The 24,993-nt window shown below is 39.3% G+C and overlaps 2 protein-coding genes across 3 annotated transcripts in view; one reads left to right on the forward strand and one right to left on the reverse strand.

Annotated features, from left to right (window-relative positions):
* Nucleotides 1–24,974, reverse strand: LOC138969228 (cytosolic 5'-nucleotidase 3A-like). Of its 2 annotated transcripts, none has more exons than XM_070341975.1 (9): nucleotides 24,545–24,974; nucleotides 21,183–21,281; nucleotides 18,394–18,463; nucleotides 14,521–14,567; nucleotides 12,491–12,576; nucleotides 9,875–9,964; nucleotides 8,895–9,057; nucleotides 8,170–8,370; nucleotides 1–5,351 (listed from the first exon to the last, which is right to left on the reverse strand). In XM_070341975.1, the coding sequence occupies exons 1-9, from the start codon at nucleotides 24,830–24,832 to the stop codon at nucleotides 5,241–5,243; spliced, it is 1,155 nt and encodes a 384-aa protein (XP_070198076.1). In that variant the 5' UTR covers nucleotides 24,833–24,974; the 3' UTR covers nucleotides 1–5,240. The 2 variants fall into 2 exon arrangements, with proteins under 2 accessions (XP_070198076.1, XP_070198077.1); XM_070341976.1 differs by lacking the exon at nucleotides 24,545–24,974 and adding an exon at nucleotides 23,124–23,337.
* Nucleotides 1–24,993, forward strand: part of LOC138969231 (uncharacterized) — a gene marked incomplete in the record, with an annotated part of 180,191 nt that overhangs the window by 7,849 nt on the left and 147,349 nt on the right.

The raw sequence follows: 24,993 nt of genomic DNA on the forward strand, positions 1-24,993 counted from the left end.
GTAATTTTCATAACAGTTTTTATTAATTTATCCTACCAACACTAGTTTTTCACCGAAAGTGTGTAAAAAAAAAATTATATGAATATCTGTGCATACGCCTCATAACACACAACGGGATGATAGCAATCAAACACACACAAAAACTGTCCATGATTCAGATGTTTTCTTCCAAATGTTACCAAATCAACAGTTTGCATTGACATAATCTTAAAAATGTCCAACAAAAAATTACAAAACTGTGAATTTAAAGCAGGATCCAGAACCAACACTGGTGATTAGTACATCAACATTCAAAATAACCAATCACATTTATATTTTGAAATGACCAATCGTTTTCGCGTTGAGTTGGTCAAACAAACTATTAAACTTCAAACAAAGTGGTCAGGGTGGAACAGACTGACCCATACCTTGGAATCCCTGTTTTGCACTTGGAGTATTCTCAAAAGAACTTGGTGTATTTTTAGGAAAATGAGCGTAATCTACACAGCATTTAAACATTCATGATTCAACCATGCTTCACCCGCGTCCGTCGCACTGTTAATTAAGTTTACCAATACATTTAAAACAAATGCTTCTTTTGATGTTTACTGACTAAAACTGAAATCATGTGTCAAAATACTGGATCGCATTCGGGAAGAAAAGTACTGTAGGAATTTTTGTGTTCGTATTTGTTTTCCACTGACCGTACTGATCGTATTCTAGAGAATCATGCGTACAAAATTCGGCAAAATCGTATGGGTTCCCTGAGGTCTGCTGACCCTTTGAAGATGACCCACAAATGTTATGATATGACCAATCTTGTGCTTTTTCTGACCTGAGGCCTGGACAATTAAGACCAAAGAACACACAGATATTTTCAAAAGGGAGAAAAAAAATCCATAGTTTTCTCACAATTAATTTTTGCTTTCAGTTAAAGCAAGTGTCAAGTGTTTCAACTGTGATCTTGCGCTCAAAAAAAGTGGAAAATGTCTGTGAGGGCATATCTGTTTAAAGATTGCTGCATTCAAGTTCGATTTATGTGGCTGGTGGTATTTCTCTAAAAATCTGTTGCAGATTTTAAAGAAAAGGAAGAACATATTTCTGCAAGGGCATTTGCTATATAAGCTGATATGTCTATTTCTTGATGGTTTTTGTCTTGAAATAAACCTGTTAACTAAACCTGTTGCAGATTTTTCTTCTCTCCATAAAACAACAAAGTTAACATAATGCCATTGGTTGCAAAAATGAACCTGCGCCAAAAATATTAAATTGGAAAAGAAATCATTTTCTAAGATAAATGCCTACTAACACACACAGCTATATGTCAACACATCTAAACCAAATCTCTGCTACGTGTAGTCGTTCAGTAACAAAAGCATCACTGTTTTTTTTATGTATTCTACTACACTGTAAAATATGACAGGAAAAAACCCACAGGAAAAGAAAGTATCAAATGAGTATTATATCCACCCTGCCAATGAAACCAAAACTGGGTATAGCAAACAAAACGAATACTGATAAAAACATGTTTTTTTGTCTTCTTTATTAAGTTTATACCTTGAAAACAGCAGCAGTTTTATTCTCCAGAAATGGGGAAAAAATGCTGCGCATGACAACTATATCAAAGTAATTCTCCTAGTCTATGGAAGTAAGGGTAGATTATGAGGTTTCTTCTTTTAAGTAGCTTTCTTTTTTCTACCCTGAAGTTTCAAATTCAAAGCCAAGAAAACGACAGTGGTACCTGCGATGAATACAGAGCTTCCTCTGAACCAGCCCAAAGTGTCCCTACATTGCAGGTGGCCTGTCATGACAGGTATTTTTGATCAAAAGCAATAGACAATTAGGAACCAGTGTCCTTTTAAGAGGTGTCCTCTCATCAGAGGGACCTCACATTCCAGGTACCACTGTAAATATGACATTTTTATGTACATTTGTACGGGTTTCAAGAAGATAGTCCCGCAAAAAAACAGTCTTTAACTAATCACTAAGCCTTTGTATACATCTTTCCTTTGTATGTGATTCTAAATCTGTGTCCACAATTTAGACAACCTAAAAGTATGGTTAAAAATCTATACAAAAATGTTAACCCTGATACCTAAAAATGTTAACCCTGATACCTAAAAATGTAAAGTTTCATTGCTGTAGATTGTACACTGATTTAGAACAGTAGGAAAAAAAAGAAGACAACCCCCCCAGGATAATAACATCTGCACATATCATATCACACTTTTTGCATCAATGGGTATCAATTTCCAACTATCAACACATATTCATTTTCTCACACACTTGCAGTAGCAAACCATAGGGCAAGTGTCACAGATAAATATGGAACACATTTTCATTGCGCGTCTGGGCACAGAATGGATAAACAATTTAAAATGCCCAGTGACTAAACCTTTAACATGTACATGCAAAAATGAATATAGAATGGGCAATCATGGATTTCTTTCCGGCTGAGATTTAGACCTACCTTATGTATAAATGTACTTCCTTAGTTCAAGTGATACAACATTATTTAATCAGCATTTTCAAAAATCAGTCCTAGACTAAAATATGATTAAAGCTCTCCATCTAGAACCTGTTCTCAATAAGCTGTCATAATGGGAACTGACATTCTTTCACATCAATGTTATTTTTCCAAAACTTTTGAAACCTTAACCTTGATGAAAAAACAAAAGGTCACGGAACTATCACTACAAAAGGATATTTCTGAAAAATCAGTATCACTAACCACAAACTCATTTTTTGAAATCATGTCTAGAAGAAAGTTGTCCAATTCTAGCTGTAACTGAAATTCTGTGAAACAGGTGACATTGACACACAAAATATCAACATTGCAATGCAGTCCAAAAAAGGCAAGACAAACCTTATACTCTCAATTTAAGGAACCAGCGTATGATACACCACTGCTAACAACCAAGGCCACTATATACATATAAAAAGAGAGGGAAACACACAAAAACGCACACAACAGCCAAAAGCCCACTGCCCAATAAAAATAATCATTTAAACAAAAATCAACCACAACCATGCTACACACTTACTCAAAATATATGTAACGTTTATTGATCAGGAATGGTGGTGGTGGAGGGCGGGGGGTGGTATAGGGTAACAACAACTGAGATCTTTGTTTTCAAACACACGCCACTATGCCAACTACATCATGCAGCCCTGAACACAACACGCGGAAACACTGAACTTAAACTTTCAGTTCAATCCATAAACTATCACCCATCCGCTTCTACAGCCGTCTAGTATCCGTTTCTCCAGGATTGCGTGATACAGTGACCATAGACCGATCGAGGCCCGAGAACAACACTGGTGTGTAAACCATCTTCTAAATCAGTCTATGGATACGTCTAAACTTTTGTGAGGAATAAAACTAAGAGCATTTTTCAACTTGGACACAGTGCAAAGATTCACAGCCGGTGTACTGTGTTTTTGAGTGTGTGTGTGCTGAATTATTTTTGTATTTAATCCCTCCGTCAGTCGACAAAATTAATTCAGCAAACTAATTTCTGTGATGATCCACCCATGATGTAGTCAGGCTGTTGATTTTTAGTATGTGTTCAAGTGCAAGGGTGCTCCAATGTCTTGTTAAAGCCTTGACAGATCTTGGGTGGTTTACATGACCGTTTACACAAGATAGATTCATATCTTTAAATCGTAAGATATTCAAAATTGTTATCAAAGGCACCCAAACATTCTTCCACATTTTGGTCACGCAAGAGACTCAAAAACTGTAGCTTAATTTGAAAGAAAAGAAGATTAAAAATGAGGTAGACAAAGTTAAATTTTGATAAATTACTGGTGACCATTAAATAAGTTTGAACAGTGAATAAAAAAACAAAAACAAAAAACATTCAACAACCAGAACATGCCCAATACTCCCAGAATTAGAACAATTATCAACAAGAAGAGCAAACGCTCGATCGAGTCACTTTCGCAGTTCTGAATATTATATGAGGCATCAGATGGACAGGAAGAAATTGCTATTCACAACACAATGAGTCACGTTCACATAAAATTTGAGCCCGGTCACTTTTATAGTTTCCGAGAAAAGCCCAACGTTAAGTTGTGTGTTGCCGAACAGAAAAGGCTAGTTATCTCCCTTGTTTTTCTGATAACGTTCGTAAAAGGCTACAGATGTAAATACTTTGATGTAAAGAATAATCCTACAAAGTTTCAATCACATCCGATGAACTTTGTCAAAGATATAAAATGTCTAATTTTTCCTTTGACGCTGACCTGTGACCTTGAAAAAGGTCAAAGGTCAACGAAACCATCGTTAAAGTGTAGAGGTCATTGGAGGTCACGACTAAACAAAATATGAGCCCGATCGCTTTGATAGTTTCCGAGAAAAGTCCAACGTTAAGGTGGTGTCTACGGACGGCCGGCCGGACGGCCGGCCGGCCGGACAGACTAACACTGACCGATTACATAGAGTCACTTTTTCTCAAGTGACTCAAAAACGGAAAAAAATCAAGAAATGTTCATCTGCTTAGACATTCATGTGCTTTTCATCAACGGTTGCACATGCAGCTTTTTCAGCAGCATAGAAGAGATTCATTGACATACAAAGGCAGTAAAATCAGTCACCTGAAGCAAGCCACACGAAACAAATGTCAACACAAAAATGCTAACATAATTAAACAAAAGGGCTATAGGGGAATGTATACATTTAATCAAGCTAATTGTCTAAAAAAAATGAATAGGGTATTCTTTTAGTGATGTAAGAAAATTGCAAATGTAAAACAAAGGGGTGAAAAAAGGAAAGAAACATGTTTTCTAGGTAGCATGCAGATCATAACAGGGCAATTTTTCAACAAGGGCACATTTTGAATAAACCTACACAAAACATTTTCAGTCAGTGAATCGGCACCCGCTTCCTCCTCCGGAAAGGTAAGCTTTATTCAGTGGGTTCCAGCACACCCCAAACATCAGACTCCCAACAACACGTAACTATGGTAACCACGTCCAATGAAAGACTTTACTGAAGAGTTTCAGACCGCCCCTCCACCAAATCCTTGACAACAGACTCCCAACAACCTGTAACCATGGTAACCATGTCCAATGAAAGACTTCACTGAAGAGTTTCAGATAGCTCCTCCACCAAATCCTTGACCGTTTTCGGCAAGCGGTCAACACAGGAATTAAGGGCGAAACACCTGTGGGATATATTAAAGCGCCAAGCTTCAGCAGGATTTCAACGATGGCACCGAAGAAAGATGACCGGTGAGTCATGTGTTGTGCAGTGGACGCTAGGACTGTCCAAGAATCTTGGTCATAAGGCTGTTGACCACAGCCATGCTCTGGTCTTGGACGATGACAATGTCGTAGCTCTCTTTGTACTGCTCCAGATTCTCCTCCACCTATGAAATAGTGTCAACGTTTAATTTGAATGTTTCATGTTGAATGTTTGTCAACTGTGGAACGTTGGCAGTCTATTTGTTTGGGGATTTTTGCTCATCTTACCTGACTGCAGTACCCTCTTGTTTGTTTTGTTCTTCTGTGTGCGTAATGCATCATGCCATCTTCATTATTTTGCTCTACTTCCCTGCAAGCGGCTGAACATTTTGTCAGATCCATTTTTTTCTGTATAATTAGTGTTTGTCTGCTCTTCAAAGACCGCTGGGTCAAAATATCTGTGAATGTAAGGTTTTGTTTTGTCAATAATTAAACGTTCCAACAACATACCTTTCTAGTTTTTTTATTCTGAATTTTGGAACGTTGGCAGTCTATTTGTGACTCTCCACCACGAAATGAGTCGCATGTCACCTCGCGCGGTTCTGCGCTAGGCTTAATATAAGTCCGGGGAGTGTCTGGTAACAGTGTGAGGGTCACCTTAGTCACAGGCTTATAACTCAAACAGTTTTCGCTCTTTTCTAAAACGGTTTTCACCACTGGATAGAGCATAAAAAACTCTTTCGGAAAATGTAAAAATATGAAAATCATGCAAAGGTGACATGCGACTCATACCGTGGTGGTGGGTCACATTTGTTTTTCGATTAGTGATCAAATAACCAAAGGGAAGTAAGCGCGCTAAATGCATACCACATGTGGCAATTAGTGTAATGGTAATAGCAATTAATGTTCGGAAATAACTCCGTCGGGTTTGTATGGGTTGTGAAAGAGAGAATACCCTTGCTTTTACCGAGTGTATGAGTGCGACTACACGTGCCTTGGCGTGTGTGTGCGAGTGTGCGAGGGCTGTAATTTGTATATGATGTGGGAAGGTCGGGTGGAAGGAAAGGATATATAGCACAGGCAGAGGAGCATACAATTAAGACACCGAAAACAGAGGTTGCTTTAACTTATCTTAACTTATCTTTTATTGAAGGAAAATGTAACTAAGAATAACCACTCCGGTAGCTTATCTAAATCAGAAATGTTCCAAAACAGTTTAGCTAAGTCTGGTAGCAACCAGAGACAATGCTATCTATAAGTTATAATTTAGAAACAATGAACAGAACTCTAATACAAGAAATAGCAATGCTTACATCTAACCAGAAATAGCAATTATGAATTCTGATATCTACCTGTACCAGAATCAGCTAGAAACAATAACAGAACCAGAAAATATGAATTCAGTGTAAAACCAGAAATATAAACTATGAATATGAAACCAGAAATAGTGTTATAAGGTAATTATTCTAGTAGCAAGAAATATAACTATGAGTTCTGGTATCATATTCATAGTTTATATTTCTGGTTTTACACTAAATACATATTTTCTGGTTCTGTTATTGTTTTTAGCTGATTTTGGTACTGGTAGATATCAGAATTCATAATTGCTATTTCTGGTTAGATGTAAGCATTGCTATTTCTTGTATTAGAGTTCTGTTCATTGTGTCTACATTATAACTTATAGCATTGTCTCTGGTTGCTACCAGATTTAGCTAAACTGTTTTGGAACATTTCTGATTTAGATAAGCTACCGGAGTGGTTATTCTTAGTTACATTTTCCTTCAATAAAAGATAAGTTAAGATAAGTTAAAGCAACCTCTGTTTTCGGTGTCTTAATTGTATGCTCCTCTGCCTGTGCTATATATCCTTTCCTTCCACCCGACCTTCCCACATCTGGCGCTGCGAGCAGGGTTAAATGTGTAAATGTGCCTCCAGGAATATGTTTTGTTTTAATCTTGAGCCGATACTATTTAGTTCTGCCTCGTTATTAGCCATTGAGTATAACTGTTTTATCATCATTGCTTTGTTGTTGTTCTTTGGCCATTTACGTTGAATGACTTGTTACACATCAACATTGATAGTTTTATTCTTCTTCTTCTTCGTCGTTCGCTAGATAGTTTTATTATAAGAACCTTTTCTAATTCCTATTAACTCGATGTTCTTTAACTATATTTATACATAAATGCATATTGTAAAGCAGTATGCATTGTTAGAGGATCTTCTAGTAGCAGTGTTCAAATGTCGAAGCTGCTTTTCCCAGTTTTAACTTAGAGACCGACTGTATATTGTGTTATTGTATTTGTCAGACTTGATTGTACCAAGTCCCTACACATGTTGTAATGCGCTTAGAGCCAAATATTTTTGTTTTTTTTAAGGGATAGGCGCAATATAAATACACTTTATTATTATTATCCACACATGCTTGTTCTCCACATGTTTCAGACACACCCCTCGCTAGTGACTGGCCCATGGATTGTTTGTCTCACTAAAAGCAAGGGTATGCACCCTTGTACAACCAATACAAACCTGTCAGAGTTATTTTCTGAATTCATCTATTTAGTGTATGGTAATGCAAGAGCATCAGATGTTTCTTTAACTAAATCCGTTCGGATTATCCGTCTTTCTCGCCTGAATGCCACACACGGATTCAGGATTTCCAAAAGATTCTCCTGTCGAACAGCCATTTTGGAAGGGGGAGTAAGATGCTAGGGCAATTCAAAACAGTTTTCGCAGTAACGCGCTTGGCGAGAGATTGAGCGGTATCATACTTTCCTGCAGGGAATCCACCCGGGTGTAGTCCCTGTATACAGGGAAAACGCCTACAGGAAATCCACCGACAGGGAATACACCCACTTTTGGTCAACATATATAAAAGCCCACTCGTGCATGAGTGTTTGTGGGAGTTGTAGCCCATGAACGCACAAGAATAATTTTACAAATACCAGGAACGTGACCAAAAGAAGTACAGAAACATTCCTCCTATCTTGCTTTCCACATGCTTACCTTGAAATTGAGAAATCCAACTTTGAGCAAACACACGACATCTTCTGCCCCCTCGGCCATTCTGAGGTCACCCAGTGAATCCCCGAGGAGCATCAGGTTCTCCCTGTGCTTGATGTTCTCAAAGTAGTCGGACGAATGGACGGCGTGTTCGTTCTTGTTGTACACATGGATCATGTCTCCTACAAAGCCAACCACCTTGCCCTGAAAAATAGAACATGAGAGTGATGTGAGACTAAGCCTTTTTCTTTGAAAAGTAAAAACACAAATATTTAAAAAAAGAAAAAATATCTTCAGACAGACTGCCACCAAAACTCATATCCTTCAAAGTAAAGATGGCCATCAAGACAAAACTCCCTTTCTGTAATATTATCATCTAACACGAAAAGAATTGTTTTGCCGAGTGGGAATGTTTTGCTGAATGAATGTCTCAAACCCCCACTCTCCACAGAAAGCCATCACTCTGTAGATGTATCTTGGTGGAAGAATGCTCTTATCGTATTAAAAGCCTGAGCGTATAAGAAGTGAAAACAGAAAATCTCCACGCTTTCTATGTCAAATAAACATTGAATAAAAGTGGTAAGTGATTGGCAAGATGGTTTACACAGAAGAAAAAACAAAACAAAGCACTAAGCCCTGAGTTAATGAAGTGCAGCACACATACACACACACACACGCACACACACACACACACACACACACACACAGAACCATGAACCAGATCTTACTGTCTCATCAAAGTCGAGGAAGTTGGAGACAATCTTCATGTTGTCATAGAGCACAGCCTGATGGCTGACAACCTCTGTAATGATGTCCCCTAGACCAGCAGAGAAAATCAGTAAAGGGATCTCGTGCTTGTGAAGCTGCTCAAAGAACCACGTGCAACCATCTCTGTTTGAAAAAAAAGAAGAGAGAAGTTCATAATATATGTATGTTTCCATAGACAGCACATGGCAATTATATTAGTTGACAAATGAATAATGCATAATGTGTTTACAATAATTATATTAGTTGACAAATGAATAATGCATAATGTGTTTACAAAATATATACAAATGGCTGAAACATGAACTGCAGTAAATAAAAAAACTTACATTGTAAAAACGTTAAGGAATTTATACCAAAAAAATTCTTGCCTTTCTAACCTGATGATACTTTTGGTCTCGAGTGTTCAGAACATGCATGCAAAATGTCACACCCAATGAGCTTAATGTAATGAAAAAGCTCCATTCTCTCCCAGCACAAGGTAGCGTGGTTATAACAGCTATATTTATTTTAAGCGCACCAAAGTTGGCCACAAATGTCCTGAACTGGAGGAAAAAGAGTTGGAATTTCAAAAAATCGTAACATGATTTTGAACTGTTTGAATCTGCCACAGATTGGTTGTCTAAGCTGTAAAAACAACCTTAACACTTTCTACCCCACCTATGTTGACCAAGATTTTGTTAAGCCGAGACCAGCTGTGCTGCAGCAGGTACCTCAGAATTGTAGTAACTGGGCATCAACACGCTGGAATGCAGGCGTTAGATGGACGTTACAGGAAGCGACTGAAGTGACTGTGTGAAAGGATATATATCCGTCCCAGGTCAGATAGAGCCATATCAGTGGGTACAGATATATCCCTACCTGGGAGACAATGAGTAATAATCAGGATTCTCACAGTTTACAATTATGACACAAATGGTTATCAACACATTTGTCCTTTTACCTGAGATGTGAAGAGGAGTCTCGCACAATGGTTCTCAGCAGATCTCTAGTCAGGTGAGAGTTGGTAATGAGAGCATGGCCGTTAGTCCACCTGTGTACAAACAAAGCAATCATTCGGCGAACAGGTTTTCTATAAACCTACAACGTCGCACAAGTACAACAAGTACAAGTAAAGCAGTTAAAACAAGCAGCTAATTAAATAAGACCTCTAACAATCTGAGAAAACAGGGTCTTAATTAAAAGGGGGGAAGTCTTAAATTGGGGGGTCGACTCATGTATACACTGACGGATCTGCCGACCAGGCTGTCAGAAGTGGTGGTGCCGGAATCTACATAAAGTACCCAGGAGGTCGAGAAGAAGAACACATTTCCCTCGCTACCGGCCTCTACTCCACCAACTTCAAGGCTGAAGCAGTAGCGCTCCAGACAGGTGCAGCCCACATTGAGCACAGTCCACTCTCCTCCAACAAAGTTGTGTTCTTCAGCGATGCAAAGTCAGTCCTGCAGGCCTTAGACACTGCCAGAGACAAAGAACTGAATGACCTGTCATCCGCCTTGACCTGCCTGTGCAGAGCCCACACAGAGTACTGCTCTCACTGCAACATACTAGGCAACGAAGCCGCAGATACTCTGGCAAAGGAGGGCACTACGAAAGACCAGAATGACAGATCAACCACCTTCAAAGAAGCCAAGACCATCATCAAGGCCAAGCAACACAAAAAGTGGTTGCAGCAGCACCCACACTACAACAAAAACGACGCCTTTCACCTGCTCACAAGGTCTGAGCAGCTCCTCATATTCAGGCTGCGGACAGGCCACAACCGAATGAACCATCACCTTTTCACCAAGTTCAGAATTGGCCAGTCAGACCAGTGCCCTTGTCAAACAGGCAGCATGACAACGGAACACCTGCTGCAGACTTGCCCACTACACGATGGCCTCAGGAGCCAGATCTGGGCAAGGGTAGACCTACAGCGCACGGCAACATTTGCGCGGAGAACCGACGTTTCCATTTGAGTGATCGACAAGAAGAAGAAGAAGAAATTGGGGGGTCTTAAAAGGGGGGTTCCACTGTATATACAGGGGTGCCTGCACTGGTGACCACCTCTTAATAACGACACCTGCCCATTACAGGTCCAGTTTCAAAAAAACTTTCCTATATAATTAACCTTTTTATAATGACCACCTACATATAAAGACCACCATTAGTTGGTCCCTTGGTTGGTCGTTATATACAAGTTTGACCGTTTAACGTCAGTTGAGACATCAACTCAACATGAAAACGTCAGCTTTAGTCACAGGCACAAGTATCGAACGATAAAACCTCATTACCATTATGTAAATAATACAGTGATCATGTACACATCAGTGACTATGAATTAGGGGAATTGCCTTACAGACAATTACTGCCAGCTGGCATCTCCTTTGTTCAGAAAAGCTGTATATAACTCATATATAACACACAGGCATGGGAATTAAAAAAAGTAAAAAAAAAAAAGCTGAACATTTGTATGGAATAGCAAAGTTGATGGTGCAAAGCGCCTAGCCTTACTAGGGCGGTCCGGGGGCATGCCCCCACAGATTTTTTTTCTCTCCAAAGAACCGAAATGGTGCAATTTGGTGTCATCTGAGCTCTAAGTTAGCCATTAAATTCAGTTTTTAGAACTGTTTTTGCCTCCCCCACTTATTTTTTCGGCGGACACCCTTTGCTTTTTCGGCGGACCAAAAACAAATTTCGGCGGACAATTCCCATGCCTGAATACAGTCAAACCTGTCTGTAATGACTAGTCAAGGGACCAACCAAAAGTGGTTGTTAAAGACAGGTGGTCACCATGGAAACGTGAATTACATAGAAAGAAAAAAAAAATGTGAGTAATGGTCGTTGTGGGCAGGTGGTTGTTATCAAGCGATGGTCACCGGGACAGGCTTGACTGTATAAGCATGAACATTAGATTGGTAGGACAGACATGAACCACAGATGATTATATTATGTAAAGTGCAACGGGGACTACTGCTTGTTAAATAAAAGCGCAATAAATAATCTTAAATTAATACAGTTGAACCCGCGCTGGCAACCACCTCTTCATAATGACCACCTGCCCATTACAACCACCCCAATAGATCTCCCACAAGGTTCTTAATTTTTATTTTATTTTTAGCTCACACGGTTCTTCCCTTTATAATTCACCTTTGAATAATGACTACCTGTCTGCAAGGACCACTTTTGCTTGGTACCTTGGGTGGTCGTTACGGACAGGTTTGACTGTATTGTGTATCGATTGTTGGAGAGAGAGAGAGAGGGGGAGGGCAGGGCTACGACTCCGTGTAGAGTGATAGCCCTGCCCTATAAACCAAGATGTGTGCTGTGTGGCCAATTCTAGACTTTAAACCTTAACTTGGCGTTCAGTTTACTGATTTTATGTCAATCGAGAATTTCAGATTCTCTGCACAACTGCTCATTTCGACCCAAGTTTGCATCATTATAATGATAATTAAAAGATAAGTTAGCAGTCTACCCGTTTTTGGAATTCATTATAACCAGTCATTATTGGCTAACTGCATCGATTGAATTCAGCCACAGCACACATCTGTATGTTTTAAGGCGGGCTACCACTCACCATTCAATCATTTGTGGAATTTTCTCTGCAATTGTTTTGGTTCCGTCAAATTCAATAGGCAGGTAAGTGTCCTTCAGTTTCCTTGCCTGAAACATTGAAACAGAAGAACTGATCAAATCCCTAAAAACAACGGACAAGAAAAGCTCTATTGAGAGAAAAAACAAAGGAAGAGGCTGAAATCAACCAAGGACAAGACGAACTCCGGAAAGAACTCTTTCGGGTTTGTGTGAGTTGTGAGTGAGTGTGTGAATACTCTTGCTTTCAGTGAGGCAAGCTTGCAACACATGGCCTCCTTGACCGTGTGTTCCAGACATACTCATCACTAGAGACTGGCTGAATGTCACGTTGGAAAGTTTGACTCGATAAAAGCAAGAGTATTCACTCTTTCACAACCCACACAAACCTGACAGAGTTACTTCCGATTCCGAACATCATGAGAAAGAGTAAGAGAACATACTGGCAGTGAAGAGGAGGAGCCACCACGGATTAGGCTGACAGCTGGGGGAAACAAGAACAAGGACAACAGCAACAACTACATTTATAAGCCAGGCATGGGAATTGAAAATTGTAAAAAAGACTGAAATTTGAAGACGCGAAGCGTCAAGTCGACGGCGCGAAGCGCCAAGCCTTACTAGGGGGGTCCGGGGGCATGCTCCCCCGGAAATTTTTTTCTCCAAAGAACCCAGATGGTGCAATCTGGTGTCATCTGAGCTCCAAGCTTGCCATTAAATTCTGTTTTTAGAATCAGAGTTTTTAGTACCAATTTTTTGATTTTTTGAAGAAAAAAGATAAATACATGTATTATAATTTATATGGTTGAAATTTATTAAAAAATTGATCTGTTGAGACAAACAGAAAAATGTAACTTGTAACACAATCTGGTTTACTTTCAAACATAAAAGTTACAAAGGCTCACCAATAAGAATTGCCTACTTAAGTTACTTTCCCATGATCTCTTACAAGGAGTTTAAAAAAAAAAGTATAAAAAAAAGAAGAAAATAAGGCTCAACGCATAGATTTTTCTTCGATTTGTGGGTTAGCGGTTTGGGTACCAGCCCACCTCCAACCCTTGCTTAAATTTGGTAAATATAGTTCGAAGATTACGAATACGATCGAATGGAGAAAAACTGAAACAGATGCGCAAAGTTCAGATCTAGAGCGGTGTTCTTCGCTTGACTTGAGCCAAAATCTGTTCTTCTTCTGCCGTATAAAATCGAAGGAAAATCAAACAATTCAGGAGCACTGTGCCTTACTTGAGCAGAAAAAAGCCCACCTGGCAAAAGTTGATTGTCCTTCAGAGAAGATCACGTTTCAATGTGCTTCTTCCTGCGGAGATGGTCAGTAAAAGTTAGTAGGTGTTGTAGACGATGCACTATGCTGAACCACGGACATCAATTTTTCTAAATCGGGTGCCGATGCGCTGTTTGTCTCTATTCACTTCCACAACAGCCGACACCCACTCCTATTTCCATTTGTTCGTGCATCCAGTGTCATCGAATCTTTGACCACGTTTTACAACACGCGCGATCGACATTTTCACTGGTACACTGCGTTCAATGCTGTCGTGTGCCCGCGAATCCTATAGCGTGCCCGTGAATCAACAGCGAGCTGTTTCACTCAAAGTTCAAGTAACTGAGTAAGTGCGTGAACAAAGTTTTCGCGGGCTTTTGCGCTAAGGCAAAAGTAACTGGTGCTTTTTTTGTGTGCCTCCCCCCTTTATTTTTTCGGCGGACACTTTTGCTTTTCCGGCGGACAATTCCCATACCTGATAAGCAAAGAAAAATTGAAAAGTATGGACTGAAACTGACGTAACACTTTCTACCCCACCTATGTTGACCAAGTTTTTTTTAGCCGAGACCAGCTGTGCTGCAGCAGGTCACTCAGAATTGTAGTAACTGTGTTGAAACTGTATCAACACGCTGGAATGCAGACGTTAGATCGACGTTACAGGAAGTGACTGTGTGTACGGGGTACGGATATATCCGTACCTGGGAGACAATGAGTTAACCACAGGCAACAGCTAGTCTCACCTTGACTTTGAACTCTTCTGGCATGTGGTCGCTGTCTTCTAGAACACCTGTAAAAAACAATATCAATTGAATACATATATATATCCAAATAATTTATCTGAATAAAACGTATGTCTGACTCTACCAGTGTTGTTCTCAGGCCTGTCTTCGATCATTGACGCACACATTTCAATCTGATGCATCGTTTTGACCCCTGGCGGGTTAACCGTCCAACAGATTTAACATACATGTACAGTGGAACTCCCCTTTTACGACCTCAACAAATCTGAGAAAATCAGGTCTTAAAAAGGAGGGAGTCTTAAAATGGGGGTAATTTTAAGGAGGTTATGTACAGAAAGTCTGAGAAAACAAGGTCTTAAAAAGGAGGGAGTCTTAAATTGGGGGGTCTTAAATGGGAGGTTCCAGTGTAGTATCCCTTCTTGATGACAATTGTTTGTGTAGCCTGGACATTTTGACCGTAACATATTTTCAATCCAAATTTTGTACTCGGAGTCTGGGGAAAAAAACCTGCTCAATTACTCAATTTGGTAATCTATATATATATACGACTTGTGTCTGTCTGTGTATCTGTGTGTGTGTCTGTGTATCTGTGTGTGTGTCTGTGTATCTGTGTCTTCGCGATGCACGGCCAAAGTTCTCGATGGATCTGCTTCAAATTTGGTGGGCTTATTCAGAGAGACCCCGGACACAACCTCATCGATGAGATATTTCAACACGTGCTCTCAGCGCGCAGCGCTGAACCGATTTTGGTTCCACCTCAGCTACCCGGGCCCCCATACCGACACACCAAAGCCGCTACACCACATCACAACGCCAAAGTTCTCGCTGGATCTTTTTCAAATTTGGACACCGTATTCAGCTACACCCCGGACACAATATCATCGATGAGATATTTCAACACGTGCTCTCAGCGCGCAGCGCTGAACTGATTTTGGTTTTTGTGTTCATTTCACCATTATAAGTAACTCTTCCTTATCTTCTCCAGTGTTTGGCGTTTATCTCCCTTCCTTCGTGTGGCTTTCCCGTTTGTAAGTTACTATTACTATTTTTAGAATGTCACTGCGCTGTCCACTGCGCTGTCCACAACGCTTCCCTTGCACCCGTAAGTTGTTCTTACTGTCAAAGTGAAAAGGTCGAATCAATTTATAGCCACGCGAAAAATACATTCTCACCTATCTCTATATATTTATAGATACAGATATGCATATATATATACGGCTTCTCTGTGTGTGTGTGTGTTTGTGTGTGTGTGTGTGGGCAAAAACCTGTGTATTGTAGAGTTCTGTTTGTGATGTGGTCTAGCGGCTTTTGTCTGTCTGTATGTTCTGGCATTTGAGAAGCCACAGCAGATAATATAGGGCTAAGAAATAAGCTCTAAAATTCTCAATCCCGATTGACAGGACTTCGCCTTCAAAGGTGATTGTGGTGAACCGCCACGCTGTCTGTCTCTGTCTCGCGATTCACCCCGTATGAAAATCTTTTAAGATACAGTATAGAGCCATGAACTTGCAGAGGGGACCTCAGCTTCTCTATGCTATGTTTACAGTGGTAAAAAATGGCAAGGTAAAAAGTGGCAAACGTTTTCACAGGTCAGTGAACAGATCCACTTTCAATCTGAGAATATAAGTTCAAGAATATAAAGCTGTTTTAAAATGACGCTTAAATGTATAAACTGATTTTTGCATGGAAAAGAAGCTGTTAAACGGGGATTTTAGGTCCCCTGGAAACAATTAAAACTAAGATGTCTCCTGCTTCTGATAGAAGAGCTTTTCTATGGAAGAAGATGTTTGACGCTGGAATAAATGGGCGAATGCTAAATATTATTCAAAATCTGTATAGTAAGGCCAAGTCATGTGTTTTGGTAGGTAACCAAAAGTCAGATTTCTTTCAATGTTTTACCGGTGTAAATCAAGGGGAAAACTTGTCACCTGCATTGTTTGCTGTGTATTTAAATGATTTACAAGCTTATATACTGTTTGATAAAACTGAACACCTCCCTACTATTGAAAGAGAGGTTGCTATGTTGGACTTTCAGCCGGATGATGCTGAGCTGATGTTTAAAATGTTTATTTTATTATATGCAGATGATACAACCATTTAAGCAGAATCCCCAGAAGCATTACAAGACTCGCTAAATGTGTTGTCCGAATACTGCGATCTGTGGAGTTTGCGGGTGAACGCCAAAAAAACGAAAATAGTTGTTTTTTCAAGAGGTAAAATAAGAAAATTGCCATTATTTAAATACAAAGATGAATTAGTTGAGGTCGTGTTTGGTTTTCAATATTTGGGTCTATTTTTTAATTATAATAATAAGTTTAAAAAATCACAAAAGTTGTTATATGATATTGATAAGGCCTCTCGAGCAATGTTTAGCTTGTTAAAGAAGTGTAGAAAATTGTCGTTGTCCATAGATATTCAAATTGAATTGCTTGATAAAATAGTTGCACCGATTATGTTATATGGCTGTGAAGTATGGGGACCAAATTCGGTAAATTTAGCAACAAAATTACAGCTACGTTTTTTATAAGATTATTTTGAAATTGAGAAAGTCGACCCCAACGTGTATGGTATCAGGCGAATTAGGTAAATTTCCACTAGATGTCCTCGTAAAAAATAGAATATTTAGTTTTTGGTTTAAATTGGTGGATTGTAATAATAGTAATAAGTTTTCAAATGTACTGTACCGTTTTCTGCATGACGCCTCTATGTAAATAACATATATGAAGCACCCTATTTAAAACATGTTGAAACAACTTTAAATGCTCTTGGTCTTAGTGGTTTTTGGCATGACCAGTTTAATTTACGATGTTCCGAAAAATGGTTTAAATTGAAAACGTTGCAATGCCTAAAAGATCAATATATACAATCGTGGTTTTCAGAATTAAATGAAAAAGAAACTTGTTTGAATTATAGATTGTTTAAAGATACATTCATATTTGAAAATTATTTGAACATTTTACCCAATAACCTAGCACTCTCTTTTTTACGCTTTAGAACATTAAATCATAAATTGCCAATACAGAAAGGCCGTATGTTAAATATACCACATAATGAAAGAATATGTGTTAAATGCCAGTCTGGAGAACTCGGAGATGAATTTCATTATATATTTCAGTGTCATTTTTTTGAAAATGTGAGGAAAAGGTTGTTACCGTTGTATTTTCGTAGAAATTCAAATGCAGTCAAATTTAAACATTTATTTGAATTAACAAAGAAACGAAAGTTATTGCATTTAATATATTTTATTAAGAGTATTTTGAAAGAGTTCTGATTATTTGATCACGTTTTTTTTTCTTTCTTATTTAAACAAAAACAAACACAGAAACATATACTTTCCTGTAAATAAAAAAAATAAAACAAATGTATGATTACAATTATTTTGTTATGAATTAAGCTTGATTTATTTTCGGTTAATTAAAAGTGTTGTGTCTCATTATTACATATATCTTTTTTGTCGTGTTTATTGCAATTTTTATTTATTTTATTCATGTAACCCTAGGGGTTTTTTGAAATAAATATTGACTTGACTTGACTTGACTTGATAACAATACCGAAGCAAACACATCTGAATGTAAACTTTCATCTCTGAAATTGAATTAAGTCTTCTCAAGTTACCGACCATCCCATCCAGAGCATTAATTGCCAACAAGAGTTTTTAAGGAGTGGTTAACATAAAAGGCTGAAATCTATTAACCTGCATTCAAAGCCAGTGTTAGTGTCATGAATCTGCAGCATTTGCTAAGAAGAGACCTTAAAGGATCAATACATAACAACACCACTGTTTCCATGTTAACAACACAAAATGGCTGAATCTCTCCTGCTATCAAAGCCAGCGTCATGAATCGACCTATGTCAACAGATCCTCCCTCTCACCGTGTGTTGTTGAACAAACGTGTCCTGCGTGTGCGTATTTAGACAGCGTCCGATCAAAGTCTGCTACCACCTGAAACAAAATCATTATAGATAAGACGCACGTGCGAGGATATGTATGTGTGGGAGGGGGGGGGGGGGGGGGGGGGCGCGGGAGATGGAAACTTGCTGTATGTTATGTAATGTATATATTGTGTGTGATACGTGGAAAATGTGATACTATTTATTTGCATGTGTGATACAGGGACAAATGTGATATCTGTAGGCCTAGGCCTATACTAGTGATTACTGTGTGTGATACATGAAATGTGATATGAATGCTGTTTTTATATGTTATACTCTTACTTTCTGCCTATGTCTTAATCCCAAGCGCAAGACAAATTCTTCTATGTGAAAATTGAAGCCAATAAAATTTGAGTTGAGTTGAGTTGAGTTGAGTTGAAGAGGCAACCCTTCTCAGCTTTTACAGTTATTGTAACCAGGAACAAGTGTAGTGTACAGCTCAGTTGGAAACCTCTGTGAAGCTTCAAGTGTAGACATTCAGCATTTTAATTGTGGCAAATGGTGTTTAAGTGTCATTTAAAAAATTCAACTCAGCACATCTGTGTTTAGGACATTTCAAACCAAAACATTACATCTTAATAACTGTATTTAGACCAGGAATCAACAGCAGTAAAACACGCCAATAATAGAGTGTCTGCAGTGTCACTTTTCAGTGTGAACAAAAACATTTTTCTGACACAATCCTTTTTACTGCAGACACAGAGTGAGAAGCAGAAACCCATGAGTATACTCTCAACACATGTTGCATGCTTGTAATAGTTTGATGGAGCGTAGCACATTTTTGCTTGGCAGAACAGCATAGCAATTTTTGCTACAAGTAGCATGCTGTGCATGAAGCTAACAGTTGGCAGCTTTGAGTGTATACAGTGGTCGCCGCTTAATAAAGCCACTTCTGGACTGACGAAAAATGGCTTTAATAAGCGGCGGATTTATTAACCGGCGGTCCAGGAATACGTCATTTTTGAGAGAAAAAAAGTCTTCTCTTTTGTTTAGTCACTCAGTCACTTTCTTTCGTCATTTACACTTGTTTGAATCTAAACAAAACTTCACGAAGGATGTTGAACTTTTGTTTTAATTATGTACATGTACGTGTACTTTGATCACTTCGGTACATCAATAATTTCACTGTCACCGTCACGAATCATTACTCGGCAGAGAAGAACGATTTTATGAGTGTTTGTTTGTTGGTCGTCTTCCACATCAGAACAAGATAATGTGAGTTTTAGTCACAAACTACGTGATTTCTCTGAGAAAACTGGCTTTAATAAGCGGCGGGTTGGTTTTATTAACCGGCTTTTTCTAATACATAAGATATAGTGATAAATCCGGACCGTCTGAAATTGGCTTTTATAAGCGGCTGGCTCTATTAACCGCGGTTTTATTAAGCGGCGTCCACTGTACCCGTTTTTAAGACCCCGGCCTATCCCCCCCAATTATTTAAGAAGGCTTCCTTGGCTGAAGCTCTTTTTATTCAAAGACTTTTGAGTTCTATAATGTCTCTACATTTAACCTTCGCCAGCCCAGGTTATCGACTACACACGAAAGTCATCGTGGGGCCGTGCGGACCCATGCTTCTCATTTCCTTCTTTGAGAAACATGGGTCCGCACGGCCCCATGATGTTTGTAGCCTAAATATGACCTTTTTTTTAAAATTACTTCTTGCAAAAAATTTTAGGACATGAGAGCTTTTTAGGTGCCTTTTCTTAAAATCTCATTAAAAAATGTCAACTAGTTTAAAAATATATATGCAATTAAACACCCTTCTGGGTCCACACGAACCCACGACCACCGGCGAAGGTTAAGTCAATTTTAATACTCAATCCCTCCCTATCAAGACCTGATTTTCTCAGATTTTGGCGGTCTTAGAAAGAGATGGGCTACGGTTCCCATGTAAAGGCTCATATACCTGAAACAACTTCTTGTTTAACAGAGTTACAATACCACCAGCTTCATTACCAGAGCTGGTCTCCAAGTTTAGCGTTGGCGAACGACAAGAAGAAGACAGAGTTACAATCATTCAGATGAACAAGCAAGCAAGCATGTAGCGCAGACACAAAACCACAAGTATAAAACTCTACGCAGGAGCAGCATTTGAACAGTCAATGTCAAAGCTGTGAATAATATTTGAACTGGCTTAGAGCCAGCCGAGCGCCTTCCCCCCCCCCCCCCCCCCCCCCCCCCCACCCCCTTGCCTCTGGGTCAACACTAGCCCCAGCTAACAAACGACAAATGTTCAGAAGATTCAAAATATTTATTTAAAGAGCCTCTCAACCTTCACCATGTTTTTGAGAGGATGTTTTGTATCGATCAGTTTATTTCCCAGCTAGGGTTTTGGTTGGTTTGTTTGTGAAGTGGGAGGTCTGTGTTCATGTGCCTATACATAAGTGTAGATGTGTGCAGGTCTTAAACACACGTACACACACAGAGACGCATACAACTATATATGCACGCTCACACATGCACATGCACATAAATGCAGAAACATATATCCACACACTAGCACAAACACAGACATGTAGTGACATGTACACTAAAGGAGATCTATACATATTGTACACATGCACGTGATTATAAATCAATTTCAAAATCACAATGCGCTTGTCATATTAAAATTTAAAGAGAATCCCTAGGCCTTACATCCACACACTGACACAGACAAATCAATTTAACTAATTTCTATTTCACTACATTTGAACTGCTAATAACACTTTCTCTATTTAGGGACTTACCTGTAACTTATGGTGAGCATCGTCCATCATCTGCTTGATGATTTTGGCCACACGTTCCGGGTCCTTAATGTGGACATGTTTCTGATCCAGTTCAGGAATCTGGTAAACAGAGATTTTATACATTTTTGATGTTCTGTACTACTTCAACGAACAGAACAGAAAAAAACCACAACCTAAGAATTCATCGACAATTAAACATTACTTCACTATCGAAAATGTGTTTTCTTGGAAAACATCTTGTCAGCTAGTACAGACTTTTAGTTTTAGTTTGATGCACTCGGAAAAAGACGCCATTGAAACGATGTCACTGCACTTCAAAACAGATAAAAATCCAAGAGAAATCAAGACCACGACAAGTAGCCAGGGAAGCTCCTTGCTACTGCCGAACACATCAAGGAATGCCAAATACCTTGTCCCAGCCTGCCCCGCAGGATCAATACTGTCAATCCTTTGTCTTGAGCCTAAGACTGACTGTTTTCAGGCTACTTCTCTTTGCCACGACCTGGGTGGCCGAGTGGTAACGCACTTGCGCTCGGAAGCGAGAGGTTGCGAGTTCGACCCTTGCCAACCTAGGTGGAGGGTTCAAGTGCTAGTCCTTCGGATGAGACGAAAAACCGAGGTCCCTTCGTGTACACTACATTGGGGTGTGCACGTTAAAGATCCCACGATTGACAAAAGGGTCTTTCCTGGCAAAATTGTATAGGCATAGATAAAAATGTCCACTAAAATACCCGTGTGACTTGGAATAAATAAATCCCTGCGCCTTGAATATGTGCGCGATATAAATTGCACAAAAAAAATCCCTGCGCTTAGAACTGTACCCACGGAATACGCGCGATATAAGCCTCATATTGATTGATTGATTGAATAATAGGCCGTGAAAAGTAGGATATGCGCCGAAATGGCTGCGATCTGCTGGCCGATGTGAATGCGTGATGTATTGTCTAAAAAAATTCCATCTCACACGGCATAAATAAATCCCTGCGCTTTGAATATGTGCACGATATAAATTGCATAAAATAAAAATAAAAAATAAATCCCTGCGCTTAGAACTGTACCCACGGAATACGCGCGATATAAGCCTCATATTGATTGATTGATTGGAATTTATCAGATTTTCTCTTCATGTTTGTCAGTCTCCTTGAACACAGCAATTTTTATGAAGAATGTTTTCAGGGCTTTTAACGATCAATGTGCTTTCACTGTCGGTGTTAACATGCAAAAATCAACATTAAAAACTCTCCTTGTACAGGAATCTGAAGACTTCTCCCCAAATATTGATACTATAAAAAGAAAGTCAGTAAGCAGGTCGGTCCACCTCCCATTTCACAGGAAATGATGCAGACACCTGTTCGATCGTTTTCCCTCTCTGCAATCAAGAATCCACCTGCACTGTTCTCTATTTTATGCCATGCTTTTTTTGCCATTTCTTCTCCTTTAAAATAATGGAAGCATATATTCTACTCAAACATTTTTCCATAAAATGTGGTATCAGTCTGGAAAGAGACTGAGAAAATCTTCCTACTTCTGTCCCTACTACAAATAGACCAGATCTGACTGTCTGCATGAAGGCTCCTGCATTCACTGATCATGATATTCTTCCTACTTGACCAACCTATCCATTGATTGAAACCCAACGAGATGAATCAGACATTTGCTTCAAACGCGATCATTGCATTTCACCGACAAGCAATCGCAAAAAAAAAAACCACCAAGAGAGAATGCACCATTTTCCGTTAGCGCAAACAGATTTTGTTCTCAGAAAAGCGGCGTTCACTTTCACTTCCAAATTTGTCACGACAAGACCCAACAGTGTTCAGTGTTCATCGGCCTCAGGAATGATGAAACCATGGACGCCGTAAATCATGTTCACAGAACATCGCAGCAGATTAACTAACACCGGCAGAGTGGTGCTTCTAAAACATACGGTTAACAGCTTACCAAATCCATTTTGCAATTGCTGTAAAGATCGGCAACAAGTGATATAACGGCGTCAGCTTCGACCTTCCAGTGCCACTCGTTGGCAACTTGCTCCTGTCTTGCTTTAGCTTGACCTTCGCTACCTTCTATGGTTGAAGAGTGGGCTCAAAATCGAAAGTAGAATTGCGGCCCCTTGGTTTCTTTTGCGCTGTGTTTGTTTTGCGGGTGTGGGATTGACTGACTTGGTGTGTCCTGGGACTTAAGTGTGTGTGTGTGCGTGTGAGTATGTGTGTGTGTGTGTGTGTGAGAGAGAGAGAGAGAGAGAGAGAGAGAGAGAGAGAGAGAGAGAGAGAGAGAGAGAGAGAGAGAGAGAGAGAGAGAGAGAGAGAGAGAGAGAGAGAGAGAGAGAGAGAGAGAGAGAGAGAGAGAGAGGAGACAGATATATAGACAGGTAGACAGACAGAAAGAGGCAGCTGGGTTATCTGATCGTGTCTCACTTACAAGCATATAAACAGTTGTGGCTGAACTCAGCATGTTTTATTTTTTCAAAAAGTCATGCTCATAATTACAGTTTTAGGAAATCCATCCTTATGCATATATAATAAAGTGAACAGTAAGTATAAGTGTCCAGTATACAAATTTATACAAACTTCCATCCAATCTGATTTGAAGTTAAATTTGGATGGACTATAACAGTACAGCATGCCATGCACATGCTACTGTGACACCTGTTATACTGGCTGACACAAAATCCACCAACTGACAAAGCAATTGATTCTTAACCATACAAAGGCAATGCATTGTTAAGAATAGCTTTAGAACAATGGAGTCATCTGGTGCATGAACACTCATGTGCACACGATTCATTCGGTCAGCCCGTCAGTAATGTAATTTAAAAGTAACATATTATGTGTAGCAAGTTTATGATCGATCGAGAGTTGAAACAGATACAAAAAAAGCCTCTGTAAAGACCCTCCATTATGAGACTTTCTCTACGGTTGAATGTCATTTTTAGCCGTTTTTGTGATATTGTCAATACATTTACCTCCATCTTTAAGATGACTTTTGTACGATTTTGGGAGGTCTAAAAAACAGAGGTGCCAATGTAATTTCATTTCATACTTTATCATCTCATTGCCGGGGAATTCGGGTCCCTTCTTCTCAGAACAAATTAAGCGACTAGCGAGTATCAATCTGTGCTTTTAGTGAAAACCCACCAAAAGGCAGCTGCATTTTCAATCACAAATTAAAAAAAATAAATATCTATAACAAATTAAAAACGACTGTTATTGAAATGACAAGAGATCATGACGGAAGTTGTGCGCCTGTGTCTGTTTCTTTGGCAGACCTTTTCTTTTGATATTATTGTATTCTTATCATTATTAAAAAAAAGTGCATTTATTCATTTGCTGGTGGTGTTGTTGTTGTTCAGCCGGCCTCACCTTTAGAGCCAGTATATCAGGAGATGCAGTGCCAGCACCCTCCCGTTTTATTCCAGAATCCATACTTCGATGAGCACATTTCCCCGTGTTACACTTGCTTTCAGGGACGAAAAGCAAAGAATCGTGACCCGATTCTACTTCGTGCGTGTTTAAACCATCACAGAATCCAAAAATATTTGACGAGGTTGCCATAACCACCAGCAAAAACAGAACAGCGTTTGACATCAGATTTACCAAAGTCACCCTTGGTGGAGGTTGGTTGGCACCCAACCGATCATCCCACATCATAATGATAACGAAAGATACACGATACCATGTAAAAATGAAAAAGAAAGTTATCTAGAATTCAGTTGTATTCAAGATTTTTTTTCAGCACGCATCAGTTTCAAACGCTTGTTCTTGCTATAACAGTACACTGCGCACTGCTTTCTACTGTTATAGTTCCTTCG

The sequence above is a fragment of the Littorina saxatilis genome, linkage group LG6 (genome assembly GCF_037325665.1).
Source record: "Littorina saxatilis isolate snail1 linkage group LG6, US_GU_Lsax_2.0, whole genome shotgun sequence".
Taxonomy (NCBI): domain Eukaryota; kingdom Metazoa; phylum Mollusca; class Gastropoda; order Littorinimorpha; family Littorinidae; genus Littorina; species Littorina saxatilis.